This window comes from Martes martes (assembly GCF_963455335.1).
Source record: "Martes martes genome assembly, chromosome: 9".
NCBI classification, from domain to species: Eukaryota; Metazoa; Chordata; class Mammalia; order Carnivora; family Mustelidae; genus Martes; species Martes martes.
This window is the reverse complement of record NC_137896.1, coordinates 100,535,709-100,554,399: the sequence shown is the minus strand read 5'-3', so window position 1 is coordinate 100,554,399 and position 18,691 is coordinate 100,535,709. Positions and strand designations below refer to the sequence as shown.

The 18,691-nt window shown below is 49.5% G+C and overlaps 1 protein-coding gene across 3 annotated transcripts; it reads right to left on the bottom strand.

The window, feature by feature from the left end:
• Positions 1-380: 380 nt before the first annotated feature.
• Positions 381-14,395, bottom strand: THNSL2 (threonine synthase like 2). 3 transcript variants are annotated; one of them, XM_080814233.1, is made up of 10 exons: positions 14,179-14,378; positions 12,031-12,265; positions 10,528-10,722; positions 9,952-10,104; positions 6,874-7,104; positions 3,881-4,029; positions 3,653-3,778; positions 2,773-2,826; positions 1,125-1,276; positions 381-720 (listed from the first exon to the last, which is right to left on the bottom strand). In XM_080814233.1, the coding sequence occupies exons 2-10, from the start codon at positions 12,251-12,253 to the stop codon at positions 510-512; spliced, it is 1,494 nt and encodes a 497-aa protein (XP_080670359.1). In that variant the 5' UTR covers positions 12,254-12,265; positions 14,179-14,378; the 3' UTR covers positions 381-509. The 3 variants fall into 3 exon arrangements, with proteins under 3 accessions (XP_080670359.1, XP_080670360.1, XP_080670361.1); XM_080814234.1 differs by lacking the exon at positions 14,179-14,378 and adding an exon at positions 13,391-13,472; XM_080814235.1 differs by lacking the exon at positions 2,773-2,826 and having other exon boundaries at positions 14,179-14,395.
• Between the last annotated feature and the right edge of the window lie 4,296 nt (positions 14,396-18,691).

Genomic DNA, 18,691 nt, shown 5'->3' with positions numbered 1-18,691 from the left:
TTTAAAAATGTTTTGATCAATAGGGGCCAACCCAAAATGTTTCAGCCCATTGTGTTAAACAGGGGTTCTTGTCTTCAAGAAGCTTCAAGATGAGGAGGTAATGTTTAATGTGGAAAACCATAAAACAGGGTAGAAGGGAATAAAAGTCTTAGGAAAGCTACTGTTGATGATTTTGCCAGAATCAGGAGCCCTTATGTCCATCCGGGCTGATGAGGGACAACTCCACAGTCAACAATGTGCAGGAACCACGACTCGTCAAAGGACAGTGTCCCAGAGGCAAGGTGGAAGGCACGGAGAGGGGAGAGGGGGAGTCCTAGTCTCAGAGGAACGGACAGTGTGACTTCTCTGGGGCGGCGTAGTTATGGAGATACCCACGGAAATGGAGGCACTTCGACTTTATTTAGTGGTGCTGGGACACCCGCCCTGGGTTCACAGAACAGGGGACCCTGATACAAGAGCAACAGAGCAACTTGACTCAAGTCAAATCCAGCCAGGCTATTCCAGAGCACTCAGGAATGAGCCCTCTGCTGCCAGCTCAGGCCCTCAATGGTGTTCCGAAGCATCAGCGTCCAGTCGTCACCCTTCCGCATCGGGGTGCAGCGCGTCTCCTTGAACTCCAGGGCCAGGATCTCCGCGGGGGTCTCTGGGGTCAGCCCGGCAGCCAGGACAGCTTCTGGGAACTTGGCTGCAGAGGCGGGGGCCAGACAGCACCGGGGAAGGCTGTGGGGTGGGGCAGGTGGGAACAGGAGGGCAGGCCAGAGACCAGACAGAGACATGTGGAAAGGACGGGGCAAGGAGGGGAGAGGAGAAGGAACAGGGGGCGTAGGGTGCACAGAGAAGAAAGGAAGAGAGAGAAAGAGGCAGATGTTGGGTACCTTGAACTCATCTCTGCAGACACTGCCAGGGAAACTGTTCCTCTTTGTGGGAGACCCAGCTCAACCACCACCTCTCCATGGCTGCCCCCCAGAGGGCTGTCACACACCCTCCTCCGGGACCACAGTTCTCAGGGCACAGCTCCTGCTCATGAAAGCTATTGTGCAGATTCCTGCCTCCCCTGCTTAGGGAAGAAGAGGGCCCCCCAAAAGCCAGAGTACCCCGGTGACCCAGGCATCCACGGCCCGTACCTGGGCTGCTGCCGGTTGGTCTGCTGGTAATGGTAACTCACGGCCACAGCCGAGTGAGGGCACAGCAGGTACTGGTTCTCCTCCCAACAGCGACTCATGGTCCGGGTGATGGCCTCATCCGACACTGACTCTGACGTCATGGCCTCTGAAAGCTGACAGGTCCCAGGGTCAGAGGGGTGGGAATCAGGGTCCAGGAGGTACCCAGAAAAGCGACCCAAAAGGCACTACATAACACAGGCAGCCAACACCACTCAGAAAGAATCTCCAGACTAAGTTGCTCAACTTCAGCTCAGAGAAAAATCTGGTTCCCGTGTTTCCCAGTTTTAAGTTGCTTCCCTCAGCTTGGGGGAAGGATTCTTTGAGTTTCAGGTCCATAAATTTAGCTCAGATTAGCTCATGAATTAGCAAGTTTCTATATAGTCTTGTTCAACAAACGGACAAAACACAGAAGGTTAAGGGCATTCAAACATTCCTGGTGCCCTGTCATTGGTACACACCCTTCCAGTGGGTGCAAAAACACCTCCCAGTGAGCTCCCACCCAGCCCAGGTCACACCTCCTCCAGGAAGCCTCCTTGCAACCTGCAGATAGGGGAAGACTCCCTTCCCACTGCCCCTTCAGTGGGGAGGGTTGATTGGATCATTCTCTGAAAATTTATTGTGTGCTATCGATGTGCCCATCACCCCGCCTATATATGCCTACAGCAGAGACCACAAGTGTCATAAATCATTTGTACAGCTACCTGTCCCATTAGGGTTTATGGTGGACAGAGAATGTGTTTTCTCTATTTTTGTTTATCTCTAGCACGTAGCATGGTTCCTGGTTACAGGAGACATGTTGAATGAAGGAAGGAAGGAAGGAAAGAAGGAAGGAAGGAAGGAAGGAGTGAGTGACAGCTGTTCCAGCAGATGGACAGTCTTGTACAGCCAGGGAGAGAATGAAGCAAGGTGGGATCTGGTGACTATGCTCCTGGAGCTCCTCATTTACATGAGGAGAATGAACCATTAACCGAGTTAGTTGATCTTTGTGTTATGGTCTGAATGTTTGTGTCCCCCCACCCCACCCAAATTCATATGTGAAAAACTGAATCCCAGTGTGATGGTGTCAGAAGGTGGGACTTTGGGGAGGTCATTGGTGGGGGGGGGGCGCCCTCATGAATGGAATTAGTGTCTTTATAAGAAGAGGCCGGAGAGCCAGCTGCATGCCCTTCCACCATGTGAGGCTATGACAACACACTGACTGTCCACCATTTCCATGGAAGTTGCTTCCACCAGAACCCAACCATGCTGGCACCCTGATCTCAGACTTCCGGCGTCCGGAACTGTGAGTGATAGATGTCTATTGGTTATAGCCAACTCAGTCTCTACTTTGTTATAGCAGCCCCAACGAAGGCAAGGTGCGTCACAGGAAACATCCAAATTCTACTCTGGTGTGCATGGGTAGCTAAGCCCAGAGAACTATATTCAGTTCTGGAAACAACCTTTAAGACAGTCATTGGCTAGGTAACTAGGTGAAATTAGGTCACATAAGGGACGGCTAAAGGAATAGGGAAGACTCAGCAGAGAAATGAAAATTCTCTTCAAATATGGGAATCACACGGCTCCCCCATGCATAGTTCAGTTGAAAGGAGGAGATCCCAGCTCAACATACAGAACTTCGTAACGATGAGAGCTGGTGTGAGTTATGAGATCCTGATCCCTGGACCTGGTGGGATGTGGTAGAGAAAATTAAAAGCAATGTTAACATACAAAATCCTTCTTCTTAAGCAAAATAAGTGGGTCATCACCAGGTTGCATTAAAATAAAAGCAACGAGGGCACCTGGGTGGCTCAGTCAGTTAAGGGTCCAACTCTTAACTTTGGCTCATGTCATTATCTCAGGGTCGTGAGATCAAGCCCTGCTTCAGGCTTCGTGCTGAGTATGGAGCCTGTTTAAGATTCTTTCTCTCCTTCTGCCTCTGTTTTCCCCCAACCCCTGTCCACTCACACGCACACTCTATCTCTCAAAGATAAATAAAATAAAATAAAATAAAATAAGATAAGATAAAAGCAACCCTTCCCAACTAGATTCCTATCACTCTGAAGAAATAACATTTCTCCTTTTCCTTTTAAAAAGACAGCTCAAGAGAATAATGTTGCCAATTGTTGCTACTGGTGAAAATCAACAACAATAAATAGAAATAATAATAGCTAATGTACCAAGCCCTATATTTCCAGGCAGTATACAAAGTGCTTCATGGGCATTATTTGACTTCAGTCTTCAACAGTGGTAGGCATTCTCATAAGCCCCACTTTACGTATGAGGAAACTGAGGCACAGAGTTTAAGAAACGGGCCCTGTCTCTAAACCAATGCTCTCTACTGCGTCTCCTCATTAATAAATTAATCCATAGAAAGTGACTGCAGAGGTGCCTGCCTCATCACAGGTGCTTAAGAAACAGGTGCCCTCTTCCCTTAACCAGATCTCCAAACCCAAGTTGGGTTTCATGGCTGCACCCTTAGCTTTCTCTGTGGTGCCTGGGTGGTGACTGACCTTGTCATGCAGTTCCTTGGGTAGACTCGTGCTTTGGGTCCTTTCAAACTGCTCCATGAGGGCTCTTGTCCCCTGGCTGTCAGAGCCCGACAGCAGCCAGAAGATCCTCTCCATGTTGTAGGGCACCTGGGCAGGAAGGCAGGGTGCCAGGACCACACGGACCTCAGCCCTTGTCCATCCCACCCAGTCAACACCTGGGCCAAGAACACACTTTCCCACAGGTCCTACCTGAATGTCCATAGCTGAAGCCAAGGTCAGTTCGACGGCCTTGGACAGAGAGAAGTCTCCCCGCTGCACGGTCCTGTGGATGATGTCATTGCGGTTCACAGCCACGACCAGGTGGAGGGGCAGGCCCATCTTCTGAGCAAGGCACCCAGCTTAAGACGAGAGAGGAGAGGACCAAAGCTTTCTCAGACATGATGCCCGAAATACAAGAAATAAAAGGAAATTTAGATAAATTGGATTTCATCAAAATTAAGAAACTTTGGTGTTCCTTGAAGATTTTGATTTGTGCTTCAAAGGATACTATCAAGAAAATGAAAAGGCAGCTCACGGAATGGGAAAGAATATTTGCAGATCTTGTATCTGATAAAGGACTGGCATACAGAACATGTAAATAACTCTTACAGCTCAACAATAAAAACATGAATATCCCCATTTAAAAATGAGCAAAAGACTGAGACAAACATTTCTCCAGAAGAGATACACATGGCCAGTGAGAACATAAAAGATACTCAACATCAGGGAACTAGAAACCGAAGTCACAGGGACATACCATCGCGTGTCCATTCGGATGGCTAGAATCAAAGCGTTGGTGGGGCTATGGAGAAATTAAAACCCTCATATGTTGCGTTGGGATGGGAATATCAAATGATGGGAATACAAAATGGTGCAGCTGCTTTGGAAATGTCTGACCGTTCCTCAAAAAGTTATGACTTTTTTTTTCTGTGACCCAGAAATTCTACTCCCAGGTATACATACTCAAGAGAAATGAAAATACAGGTCCACATGAAAACTTAGACACCAACATTTACAGCAGCATTGTTTATAATAGTTACGAAACTGAAGCAATCCAAATGTCCAATAACAATAAATGGATAAACAGAGGTGGTGTTTGCGTACAATGGACTATTTTCAGCCACAGAAAGGAACCAAGTACTGATTACAATGTCGATGAAACTTGAAAACAGTAAGTGAAAGAAGCTAAAAAAGGTCACTTATTGTATGATTCTATTTCTACAAAATGTCCAGAATAGCCAAATTGATAGAGACAAAATAGATCGGTGGTTGCCTAGAGCTGGGGAGATGCGGGGAAATGGGGAGTCACTGCTAGAGGGAACACGGTTTCTTTCCAATGTGATGGAAATGTTCTGAAACTGACTGTGGGGACGGTTGCACAAATCTGACATACTAAAAACTATTCAGTTGTATACTTTAAACAGGTGAATTGTATAGTATGTGTATATATATGCATGTATATATAAAATTATGAGTTATACTATATAACAATAAAGCTCACACACACACACACAGAACCAGGAAAGAAGAGGAGATGCTACCATCCTGATACTCTTCTCCACCTCCATATGTCTCCCCCGCTCCTTACATACATACACACCAGGCACACCTGCTTGCTATCACTTGCAGAAGAGAAAATGAAGGTTCTGGGAAGTTGAAATGACCCACCCCAAGACTGCTGGGTGGCACATGCTCTAGCCCCCGACTCAGCCTCCTAGCAGAGGCCCCTCTGGACACCCTGTTCCTCCAGCGCCCTCGGCCCACCCAGCCAGCAGCTCCTGTTTGCATGGAACAAACAAGGAATTCCTCACCCTGGGAGAGGGAGAGTCCGTAAAGGTAGTCACTTAGGAAGGTTTTACCTACTTCCATGAATGGTTCCTCTCTGGTGGGTCGTTGAGTTGGGGATCACCAGCCCCCACCCCAATGTCACTCTGCCTTTTGCAAAAAGCACTTTCACATTCTTTTTTTCCCCTTCATCCGCCTGTACACATCACGCTCTCTGTGTATGGCGGAGGAGAAAGGGACGCTCCCCAGGACCCGGGACTTAAATTTCGACAGCCGGTTTCTGATGGAGGAGAGAGGGACGGGAGCACTCTCTGCAAACGTCTGTTTCGTGCCAGCCACTGTGGCAGGCCCTGGGATGCGTGCAGGTGGCACTATCCACGGGAGGCTGATGCAAATGGGGAGCTCAGTGGGCCTCACCACCGTGGGTGGTGAAGACGGTCCCAATTCCGTGGGAGTGCAAGAAGTCAGGAAGCCCCGGACCACTGAGCTGCTTCTGCGGTCTCACTGAAGCCCTCCTTGGCACCCATCAGAAGCAATGCCCCCTACAGAACCCTCCGAAATGGTCATGCCGGGGAGGAGGCAGCCTCAGAAGCTCACGAGGACGCAGGCTCTGGAGGAGTGGTCATCCTGGCTGTTTCCCCGACCGGAGTGTAGGCAGGGGCCGGCTGGCTAACTTCCCTGTGCCTCCACTTCCTCTTCATTAAGTGGAGACAGCAGTACCGTCCTCACAGATGCGTGTGAGCATTAAGTAAGCTGATCCTGATCGGTGGAAAGCACGTGGAGGGCTGCCTGATGCATAGGAAGTGCTGGAGACATGTTTATTCTTATTCTAGAAGGTGGTTTCATGGCCACGCAGAAGCACAGCGCAGCACCCTTGCAAAGTTCATGCCCACACGTGAAGGATCCTACTTGCACTTCACGGGAGCCCTGAGAGATACGATAAGCTATCCAGTATTGCTTTTACAGCTGAGCGGCTGGGTCTAAGGGACTGCCCCCAGGGCCATTCTGCTGGGGCCAGACCTCCTTCCACCTCACGAGGTCTCTGGGTAGGGACTCTGGGGTGGGAACATGTTGTGCTGGCTGCTCTCACAGCAGGCCGCTGGCTGAGGCCGGGAGCAAAGTCCACCTCTCTGGAAGCAGGCCCTGGCAGGCCAGCAGAGCAGCTGAACCTTGACCACATCTCTCCACACTCTCCTGAGGGGGGTTAGCCCGTCCTTCCCTCCTGCAGCAAGCGGCCGAGCTGTCTTCCCAGGGAGTGATGGGGAGGTTTGCTGGGGGCTTCTCCTGTGTGGTTGCCTGTCACCTTCAGAGCGAGGACTCAAACTTTCTCCTCACAGTTGCAGCCGAAGGGCAGCTGGGAGGACGAGGGCTACGGGTATTTTTCTGGAAAGCCCATCTCTGCCCAGGGGCCTCCTTACCTGCTAGATTACCGGCAGCCCCTGTTGGCACAACCACCTCTACGGGGGGCAGGGGGTGGGTGTCCAAGGATGGCGCGCACTGGAAATAAGCGAAGAAGTGGTGGGCAATTTGCACGAGGACCCGGGACCAGTTGATGGAATTCAGACTCATCAGATTGTGCTTCTTGACAAAAGCCACGTCAGCAAACACAGCCTTGATTGGCTCATCCAGCTCATCGCTGTTGCCCTCCACTGTCAGGAGAGAGAGGGGAGGGGAGCTATCAGGAGCACGGAGAACCCCCAGTCAGCACTTGTCTGCCAGCAGGCCCTCCCCACATTGGGCCCACCCAGCCGGGACCTTCACTCAGCCTTGGTTTCTGCTCTCCCATGTCATGGCCTGGCTTTCTAGACATGAAATTAAGCAACTCAAGGAAAGAAACCATGTCTCATATTCTTGAGGTCCTACTTCCAACATTTCTACCATTACATAGTATTAGACATAAACTGTCAACCTTCTGGGATGTTGGGAAAAGGCCTCCTCCCTGGAGTCTGTGCCCGCTAGCCCCACTATCCAGAAACAAGGAGAGATGGTTTCTGAGGCTATGATGGGGCAAGAGGCCAACCTTTTCTTTACTCCTCAGTCCTCTACCAGGACTTGGGGGTACAGACTCTCTGTTCTCATATGCTCTGCCCTTCTCTCAGTTAGATCAAAGAGAAGCATTCTGCTCTCTGCTCCCACGTGGTAGGTAAGCTGGCATTGACCTTTCCTCCCTGAGCTGGGTGTGGGCACAGTTTAATTTATGGATGAATTACTGGATCAACTTCCGGGTGAGTTTGCTACTAGTCCAACTTGCCCTCCTCAGTCCAGTCCAACTAGCCACCAAGCCAATATTGATCTCTTATCTGACATCTGGGTCTATTTCTCCACCAAACTTGATCCCAACTCGAAAGACAGGGGTAAGATTTACTGCAGGAAGTGCCAGAGTAAGCCCCAAGGTTGTTACTCATTCCACTTCGCACTGTTGAGCAGCAATGCGGCCATGGGGCTGACCCCAGATCCACACACCAGCGGGACGTTTGCTGGGGTTCTAGGAAAAGATTCACTGCTCTTAAGACGGAGCCCCAGGAAGAGAGACTTAGTTACCTGAAGTAAGCATCATAAGCCATGAGGGAGATGAGCCGTAGGATTGGGAAGGCAGAGCAGAGAACGCAAATAACCTGGGTCTCTGCTGAGGGACGGCTGAGTCACTGAACCGACTCTTCGGGAACCCATTCGGGGACTTATGTAACTATTCCAGTTACATAAGCTGGAAAATACTCTTGTTCAAGCTGGTCAGAGTTAGATTTTCTGTTACTTCCAGCCAAAAATATCCTAAATAATGTATAACTAGCACTTGCTCATTATTCTGTGCTTAAGAAGAACCAAGTATAAAATATATATGGAAATTAATGTCTTTTAAAAACCTCAGTGTCCAACATACAACCATCCAGGTGACCCATCCCTACTCCCTGAGCTCCCTGGCCTAAGGGAAAAGACATGTCCACTCTTAGCTCCGGAACAAACCCCCATCCTCCTAGAAACCAGGTCAGAAGATTCCAGAAAGGAAAGGAATGACCTGAACAGGTCTATTTAGGAACAAAAATTAATTTATGTAAAGTCCGTTGTCTTATTTTCTTGAAGCTCAGAACATGGATAAAACAGAAATGTCCCTTGGGCTCCAGCAAGAAAACATTTATGACATAGGGCACCCATCACCATCTACATTTCTCCTACTATTTTGCAAATGGGCACTGTTCTCTGCTCCATGGTCAGGAACGGAGCTTACACACAAGTCCTCACGTAAAAGCCTTCCAATACCTGGTATAAGGCGAGAAGGGAGTAGGTGGCAGGACAGATGTACAAAATGTTATTCTCTGCTTCGATTCTAGGCAAAAATAGTCCTAGATCTATAACTAGCAATCGTAGTGCTTAGGGCATAATAGGGACCCTTGGGAGCCCAGATATCACACATCCAAATTTTGCAATGAGTGCAGGAAAATGCAGCCAAATATGGGCAACAATCAATGCTAAGGGACATGTGAGATTTTCCAACACCTGCATTAGCTAAACCCAGAACTTTTCACTGGAACGTGTAGGTGCTTATTAAAGAAAGGAGTAGAAGGGGCTTTGGGCTTACTTTTGAACTCATGGACAAAAGACCTTCATGCTACCCCCATGAGTAAGGTCTGTTTGCCCTATGCTTTTGCTCCTTGACGAAACCCGTGTTCTATGAAAAGCACCCTCTGAGGGGTCATACCAGGAGCCTGGGCGAGGTGTAGGAGGAATGTCTCCTGCCACCAACTGCTCTCCTGCTAAGTGAGTGACTGAGCCAGGCCAGGTCTCCTGGACAGCTTTTCCAGGACCACAGTGTACAAAACCTCACCAAGACCCCCTACTCCTCATACCCCCACCCCTACATTGGGATTACCTGGGTTCTAGCTAGGTGTGAAAAGTGGAAATAAGCATGTACGGCTCCCCTCAAGCTCCCTCTGTCCTTCTAGAGTCTCAATTTCTACAGAACAGATGCCCAGTAGGTACTACTGAGTAGTTTCCTACACCTGCTAACCAAATGCCTGACTGAGTAGTTTCTCGACCATAAGGGAGGACATGAGCTGTTACCATGTAAGGGCATGTTCTTTTAAAATTATTATTGAATGTCTGTGTCCGCTGAAGTTCAGGGCCCTGGAACAAAACCCCAGTCACGTGGCTCGGGCGGTGGGTCTGGCGGTGGCCTGAATATATGGCACCAGTAGGGTGAACCCACACAGAAGTGGCCTTCTTTGGGGTTTGGTGTTCAACCACCACTTCTTGGGTTATACCGTCAGTAACAGTTTGTGCATTTGTCACCTTCAATAGCTTCTGAAACTGTGTTGCCAAGAGCTTACCCAGAGCTAAACCAAGGCCAACCTCATGACTGATGAAGGAAGGGAGGGACAGAGAAAAGGCAGGAGGAAGGATGGTCAACTCATCAACTGGCCAGTTGTACTCCAGCCCCTCTCCCAAAACAGACGCCCTCGAGGCAGCCACGCTTTCCCTGGAGCCTCCATCCCAGCTCTCACCTCCGAACACGTGGACGTTCTCCCTCAGCACCGTGGTCATCTGGAGCTCTTGGATCTTCGTGCAGTGGCCCTGGGGCAGCAGAACGATGATGTCCACGTTCTTTGCTCCTTGAACACTCTCAATGGCAGCACTCCCTGTGTCCCCAGATGTTCCTGGATAGGAAGAAAAAATAACCCTCCCTGTACAACAGGGGCGATGGAAAAGGAAAGAAGGGTCCCTAAAGCAGCCCTGCCACAAGAGGCAATGTCTACTTCAGATATCTGGAGAGCTGAAACCTCGTACTTAATCTGGGGTCCACTCACCTCCTAGAGACCAGGGGACAGACACCAAGGCATCTGTGAACTGGGTACCATATAATCTTACATATCTTGGGTACTTAAAATATTATTCTGAGAAGGTTCCGTAGCCTCCACCAGACTGACAAAGGGGTCCACGGCACAGGAGAGGGTGACAAACCCTGCTCTAGAAGAACCAGTCACACATGCTCCTCGAGCCATCCATGCGGAGCACCCTGTGGTAGACACTGGCATGTCAGGGTGCCTATGGGGCTCGGCCCTCGTGCCCACGACACACACCTACAACCACGGTGACGTGCTTCTCCTTCTTCTCCAGAAAGTACTGCAGGAACTGCGCTGTGCAGCCCAGGGACAAGTCCTTAAATGCGTATGTGGCCCCGTGCCACAGCTCCAACACGTTCAGCCCATTCCTCAGTCTGGACAGATGGACCACCTCTCTGTGGCGGAATCTGTGGAAGGCTCTGTTGATCAGATCTGTGCGGGGAGAGGGGTGGGACAGCGGGGGAAGGCCCGAGCTTGGCCTCAGGTTCTCCGGTTCTCCCTCCAACCCCACCCCGTCTCTTTACGCTTTTGAAGGTCAAGTTTCTCCTGCTACCCAATACGAGACCGGAAACGTTTACCCCAAAGGAGACTATAGATGAATAGAATTACTGAATCCTAGGCAAAAGTCTGAAAACATGAACCACACTGTTCGTAGATTCCTGAGTGATGACCCCCAGAGAAGAGAAATAGTCTAAGACTTCCATCTTTCACTTTATAAACGTCATCATTTGGATGTCTTGTGGGCATGCACGCCAGCTGAGGTTCAATTCAACAACTGTGCAACAAACGGATCCATGTCTCATCTCTTCTAATGTTCCTTCCTAAAGCCAGATGTTCGTTTTTGCTGCACTAAATTTCACACCTGTGATACCAAAGCCTGGGGTTGGTTTACATATAATCCTGCCTAAGGCAGGTCCATCTTGGGTAGTGCTTCTCAAACTTTAACTGACAAACCAATTACCTGGGACCTTAAAATGCAGATCTTGGTTCAGAAGGTCTGAGGAAGGCAGAGAACTCTAATAAGAGCTCGGGCAATGCCAACAGTGCCATCAGACCACATTCCTGAGTGGTCCTCTTCTTCCAGCCCTGAACTCTTACTACCACATTGTGGATTCGTTCCCATGTCTGGCCCATGGACCAGCAGCACTAGTATTATCACTAGCAGTGATAACACCAGTGATATACTAGCAGCACTATCACCAGCAGCACTAGTATTATAGTATTACTGGTCAGAATGTAGAGTCTCAGGCCCACCCCAGACCTACTGAATCAGAATCTGCATTTTTAACAGGATCCCCAGGGAAATCGATGGGCATATTCCAGCTTGAGAGGAGTTGGTCCAGGACACTCTCCAAGTCCCTTCTGGAATTACCATTCAAGGAAACAGTCATCTGAGGGTCCACATGTTTTATACACAGGTAGGAAACAGCCCAACATTCAAGCATCTCAGGATGTTGGTGAAGTCTCTAGCCTTAAAGAGGTTTTTGAAAAATAAACTAAAGGAAAACATTCTCTGCAGATCACCATGGCATTCATCTCATTGGAGATGGATAGTGGAATGGATAAACTTTCTGGGAATATCGCCATTTCTGGGATTCTAGAATCTGGGGGAAAAAACTCCAACATTTGGGAAATAGCATTAGAAACTTCCTAGGGGTTAAGGGATGGATTCACAGCTCTGGTGGGGGCTGGACTGGCAGGGGAATGAGGTGAGAGAGTAGGGAGGCTGGGGATGCTCACCGTTTAAGACATCTCGTGGAATGAGCTCAGGACCAATGAAGAGGGTGCACAGCTCCTTTACCAGACTGGGGTAGGAGAGCGAGCTCCACTGACGCAGGGTCTCTATGTCCAACTGTGGGAGCTCCTCAGGCATGAAAAGACCTCCATCGGGAGCATAGCCAGAGAAGAGGGCCCCCTCAAAGTCGACCCGTGGGGCCATCCCCCTAGTGCTGACGTACCACATGATCCTGGTGGCCTGCAGAGGGAACAGTCCCAGAGGCACCTGATCTCCAAGCTCAGTACCCCACAGGAAAAAGCTGAAGTGTACACGCACCCTCAGCTAGCCCTTGGACCACCACTCATGGGGTAAGCATCCCAGCCTGAGAGACTGGAGCCCTGTCGAGTCTCAAGCCAGCTTCCTCTGGGACAGTCCAAATCGTGACCTCTCCAGTCAAAATGAGGCCAATTCACTGACCTTGGGAAAGGGGTTGCCAAGTTATGTCAGGAAAGGAGAAAGTCTGGTCCTCACTGTGAAGGAATAAGGGAACTGGGAAAAGATCATAGCAATAAGGCAACCGCCATTTTGACAGCCCTCTTCATAAAGAGAGGACCACCGCAGTTGGTCAGGCACCCTTTTGAGAGATAACTGGGTCCACTTCTGTTCAAAAAGTAACTACTTTTGACAGTTATACAGCAATGTTGCCTATAACCTAGTGGTCCTCACTCTGGTTGTTTGTTAGAATTAACTTGGGAGCTTTTTTTTTTTTTTAAGATTTTATTTATTTGACAGACAGAGATCACAAGTAGGCAGAGACTGGCAGAGAGAGAGGGAAGCAAGCTCCCTGCTGAGCAGAGAGCCTGATGCCTGACTCGATCCCAGGACCCCGGGACCATGACCTGAGCCAAAGGCAGGTACTTTAACCCACTGAGCCACCCAGGTGCCCCAGCTTGGGTGCTTTAAAGAAAGTATTCCTATCTGGGATCCTCCCAGGATCAATGAGATTAGAACCTCTATATGAGAGGCTCCATGGGTGATGTTACTGTGCAGTGAGGATTAAGAAGACAGTAACCAACTTGTCCCACTCTGCTCGGGACTTTCCCAGTTTCAGAACTGAAAGTCCCATGTCCCAAGAAAACCCATCAATGCCAGACAGACTAGAACGGTTTGGTCATGCTAGTTGAGAACCAGTGCCCTACCTCTCAGCCTAATCCTAGAATCGTTAGAAGCGCAGGCAAGCTACCCTTAAGACAGTCTAGCCAAGGCTAACTGGTCCTGTGTGGGCTCAGGACTCCCAAGGCCTAACTCTGGTCCCAGCGCCCCTCAGTTAGGTTTCCAGGAGCCAGGTGCCAGGTCCAGGAGCTGAGCTTGAGCTCTGAATACCTTTCTCTGGCCCCTGGAGGTGATTCCAGGAGCTCTGGTTTTAAAGACCCAAGGCCAGGAAACATTTCAGGAAGGGCCAGCAGGTAAATAAAATTTCTGACAAAAAGTGGGGCAGGGCAAGAGGGCCTGAGGGCCTGGAGCTGAGGGCCTGAGCAACTGGCCACTGATCTCACACAGATCCCTTCAGGGGCGGAGGCCCCCAGCGGTCTCAAGAAGGCCCGGGCTTCAGGTCCCCGGGGAACCAGGTCCTCCGGGGAACCAGGCCCTGGGCCAGGGAAGGAGGTTTTGATAAGGCCCGCAGGATAAGGCACGCTCCCAGCCTCTGCAAACACGTTGGACTTCTCAGTTTCGGGCTCCCGGGTACTGCAGAAACCCTACAGACCGCGCAAAGCCTCGGAAACCCTGGACCTGCCCAGGTTCCTCCGAGCGCGGGCAGAGCGCCGCCGCTAAGAGGTTACGGAAGGGGTGGCGAGGCGGACAAGCCACGAGGTAAAGTCAACCGCGAGTTCAAGAGCGCACATAAGCCGCCACGGAGGACCGCCCCCCCCCTCCCGGGGAGGGCGCCGCGATCGCCGGAAGCGAACGCGGGCAGGGGCCCCGCCGCCGGCCAGTGTGCGGGGAGCTCGGCCGCCGAGACGCAGGCTCCTTGGGGCTCCTCCCCTCCCCTCCCGGGCCCCTCCCCTCCGTTCCCCTCCCTTCCCCTCCCCCAAGTCCGGGGATCGGCCGGCCGGGGCCCAAGGAGCTGGAGGAGCTGCCCGGGCCGGGGGTTGGGGTGGGGGGGCGATTACCGGGTCCGCGGCGCGGGCGGCCCCGGAGGCGGCTGGCGGGGCCGGGGCGGGGCGGAGCGCGCTGGCCTTGGCGGCGGGGTCGGGCTTCCGCCGGGAGAGGGGCAAGGACCGCGGGGCGGTGAGGCCGAGCGCGGGAGGCGGCGGCGCGGGAAGAGGTGCAGGGGGGCGCCCGAGGGAGCGCCGGCGGGAGCGCAGCCCTTCACTCCTCACTCGGCACGGGTGTGTGTATTTTAAGTTGGCACGTGTTTAAGGCACCTCGCTAATCACTGACATTCGGTCTCTTCACCTTCACTGCCGTCCTGGAACCTTATTTTTCCGATTAGAAAACAGGACAAGATGGAGGGAAGAACCCCTTCTTTGGGCTTCATGCTTCTCACCTGTAAAATCAGATTTCTGGACAAACTCCTTGTTCCTCAGACCCTAGGGCTGGTACATCCTGAATTCAGAATCGACGGGGATACCGGGCATTGTTTAAGCCTTGACAGTTCTTCTAGGAAAACACTTTTTACGAAGTACAGATCTATTCTAGAGTAAAAATCCTCTCCATTTTTATTTATTTATTTATTTATTTATTTATTTATTTATAAAGAAGCAAGATACTTGGGAAAAATGTTCTCTGGACACGGCAAATGCCTCTGGATTTACATTCATCCTCCTGGGTCCCAACTCCCTTAGGAGGCAAAATTTGAGGAGCTAAACTGGTGTCAGCTAAGGTTTGGTTCGTGCCTCTCTACTGGGCCTGGTACCCATAGCAGACCCAACTGGAACTCATGGGGGCAGAGGACGCAGATGACTGCCCTCTCTTCCCCCCGTTTATGACATTCTCCTAAACCTGTGGTCTCTGCTTATTCAAGTCACCTCTCTCCAGACCTCAGCCCACATGTGCTCATTGGACATAGGCACCCAAGCCCACATACCTGCTACTGACTGATTCCAGTCTGGATGGCCCTCAGATTCCAGAAAGAGAGTCTGACTATTCAGCTAATGGATTTTTGTCTTGGAGTTCACCCAGAAGCCAGGGAGCCATTCTTAGAGAGGGGTCCAGGCCAGGCAGGACCTCCCAAAGGGTATCTGTTCCTTGTATCAGGTAAACTTTATCACTCAAAGGCCAGGGAAGCTAAGGCACCTGGGAAAAATGCCCTAAGACGCAGCTGTATATGTTCCAATGCTCATTACCAACCAGGATGGAGTCTCAAAAACCCCAGAAGGACAAAAGTACCTTCCACAGAGTTCTCCCCTCAGGCCCCTCGCCAGACTTACAGAGTTCTCAGGAGTTCATTATTCTGTAAGCAGAAGGGAAGGCCAGAAGTTTTTGTAAACCGTCTGACTCCCTCAGAAAGGAGAGGAGCAAAAGGCTTGGGGCAGAAGAGGTTTCATTTACTAGGAATCCCTGCCCAGGACATTCAGAACAACGCAGCTCTGGAAAAGAAAAACTTCTGCATGGCCTACGAGAAGGAGGACAGAATTCGGAGTGCCGAACAGGATAGTAGCAATGTGGAATTCCCTGAGACTTTTACACAGGACCGACGTTGAGTTTTTATAAGATTAAAAATTGCTTTTATGTACTTATTTTGCTTTTTGACCTTATGGATTAGAGTGCTTAGCTGTCTGCGGCTTTGAAGCCAACAGCTTCAAAGCAGAGCCCCAGGGCCCCTTGAGGTGCTATTTTCTTCCATGCGTCCCTACAGAGCCAGCTGAGAGAGGCTTCTACAAGACTGTGCGCACAGACGGTTTACTATGGTCTCCCTGCGGTGGGATGTAGGAGCTAGGGGCCAGAACCCTCTTTAAAGGTTAGAGAGCACACAGGACCCAGGCTGCTAGAGGAGCACGTGACCTGCCGGAAGCCCGCCAGCCATTTGTGCCCGCCACAGGCCAGCGCTCGGTCTTTTTCTGAAGTTCTGGTGGGGCAAGGGCAGCAAGGCAAAGGGGAGAAAAGACGGCATTCAGAAACAGGACACGCCTGGTCTCTCAGAGCATTTTGACTTCCTAAACTGATAATTGTTTTACTTAATGTGTCTGGTGGTTGAGGAGATGGGGTAGTTAGGATTTATGCTCACATACTCTCAGTTACTTTCATTACTCCGAATCCCTGACTCTGGAACAAGGGGTTCAAATAAATAGTCTCAAATTATCAAGGAAAAACTTGACTAGTATCATCCCAACTATCTTTTTTTTTTTTTTCATCCAGAAACAGACAAGTGGATCCTAAAATTTACATGGAAATGCAAGGGACTCAGAATAACCAAAACAGTCTTGACAAGAAATTACGAAGAGAAAGACTTACACTTCCTGAGTTTAAAACCTAGCTCAAGGCTGTAATAGTCACGACAGTGTAGAACTGACATCAGAATAGACATACAGATCCATGGAAGAGAATTGATAGTCTAGAAGTAAACCCATGCATGTACTGTCAATTGATTTTTACAAAGGTACCAAGACTCTTCCATGGAGAAAGATTAGACCCTAAGCAAATGATGATGGGATAATTAGGCATCTACATGCAAATGAGTGACTTTGGACCCCTACCTCATACCATATGCAAAATTTATCAAAATGGACAAAGATGTAAGTGTAAGAACTAAAACTATAAAAATCTTAGAAGAAAACAATGCAAATCTTCATGACCTTGGATTAGGCAATGGTTTCTTAGACATGGCCCCAAAATCAAATGCAACAAAAGAAAAAAAGAGAGAAATTGGGCTTCATAAAAAATTAAAGCTTTGGGGCACCTGGGTGGCTCAGTCGGTTAAGTGTCTGCCCTTGGCTCAGGTCATGACCCCAGGGTCCTGGGATCGAACCCCACATTGGGGTCCCTGCTCAGCAAGAAGCCTGTTTCTCCCTCTCCCACCCTCCCCCTGCTTGTGTTCCCTCTCTCACTGTGTCTCTCTCTCTGTCAAATAAATAAATAAAAATCTTTAGAAAAAAATTAAAGCTTTTGTGCATCAGGGGAAACTATTAAGCAAGTGAAAAGAATCTATAGAATAAGAGAACATTGGGGAACCTTGGTGGTTCAGTTGGGTAAGCATCTAACTCAGTTTTGGCTCAGGTCTTGAGCTCAGGGTTGTGGGATCGAGGCCCACATGGGCTCAGCGTGGAGTTTGCTTGAGATTCCTTCCCTCCTCCTCTTCCTCCCCCTCTGCTTCTCCCCCTGCTCATGCTGCATGCATATTCTCTCTCTCTAACGTAAATAAACAAATAAATAAAACCTTTAAAAAAAAAGAATAGAACAGATTTGTAAATCATAAATCTGATCAGAGTCAAGTATCCAGAACATGTAAGAACCTCCTACCACTCAAAAATAAAAAGACAACATAATTTTAAAACGGGCAAAGGACTTAAATAGACTTCTCTCCAGAGAAGAGCTACGAATGGCTAGCAAGCCCATAAAAAGATGCTCAACATCATCCGTCATTAGGGAAAGGCACATCAAAACCTATATGAGGGGCGCCTGGGTGGCTCGGGTCATGATCTCAGGGTCCTGGGATCAAGCCCCGCGTCGGGCTCTCTGCTCCGCAGGGAGCCTGCTCCCAACCCCCCCGCCTGCCTCTCTGCCTACTTGTGATCTCTGTCTCTCTGTCAAATAAATAAATAAAATCTTTAAAAAAAACACAAAAACCTGTATGAGATACCACGTCATGGCGACAAGGATGGCTTGCATCAGAAAGATAGTGCTGGTGGAGGTGTGGAATAATTGGAACCATTATACACATACTGAGACCCGTTGCTGGGGGTGGGGGAGGTAACTTGCAACAGCTGCTTGGGAAAACAATTTGGCCCTCCCTTGGGATGTTAAAGAGTTTCCAGATGACCCAGGATGTGCACTCCTCGGGGCATGCCCAAGAGGATCGAAAACATCTTCCTACAAAATCTTGAACACGGATGTACACAGCAGCCTTATTCATAACAGCCCCCAAACAGGAACAACCCAAAAGTTCACCAACAAATGAATGGATAAACAAAATGTGGTATATCCATGCAGTGGAATGTTACTTGGCCGTAAAAGAAATACTATAGTGTGGATGAGCATACTATGGCATGGATGAAACTTGGAAACATTCTGCTAAGTGAAAGGAACCACACACAAAACTCCACGTCTTGTATGATTCTCTTTATATGACATGTCCAGAACAGGCAAATCCTCAGAGACAGAAAGGAGATGAGTGGCTGTAAGGAGCTGTGTGAGAGGGAAATAAGGAATGACTGCAGATGAGGACAGGGTTTCTTTGGGGGATGATTTACTTGTTCTGGAATTAGACAGTGGTGATGGTTGCACAAATTTGTAATATACTAAAAATACTGAATTCTACACTTGAGAGGGTGAAATTAATACTCTGTGAATTACATTAAAAAATTGCAAAAAAAACCCCAAACCATAAAAACTGATTGGCTAGGAATCAGGGCACATTAACCAAAATAGCTACCCAGAGAGAAAAACTTTGAAGGCCAGAAGGGACAGACTGAGTCCTGAGAAGCGGCCCGTTGCTCCCGATGAGAGTACAAAACAAGAGGAGAG

Coding starts and splice junctions, on each gene's coding strand:
- THNSL2 (XM_080814233.1), bottom strand. CDS start 12,253: ATGTGGTACGTCAGCACTAGGGGGATGGCCCCACGGGTCGACTTTGAG. Junction 2,827..3,652: donor CCAAGGAACTGCATGACAAG/GTCAGTCACCAC, acceptor ACATCCCACCAG/GTCCAGGGATCAGGATCTCA. Junction 721..1,124: donor ACCAACCGGCAGCAGCCCAG/GTACGGGCCGTG, acceptor CCCACCCCACAG/CCTTCCCCGGTGCTGTCTGG.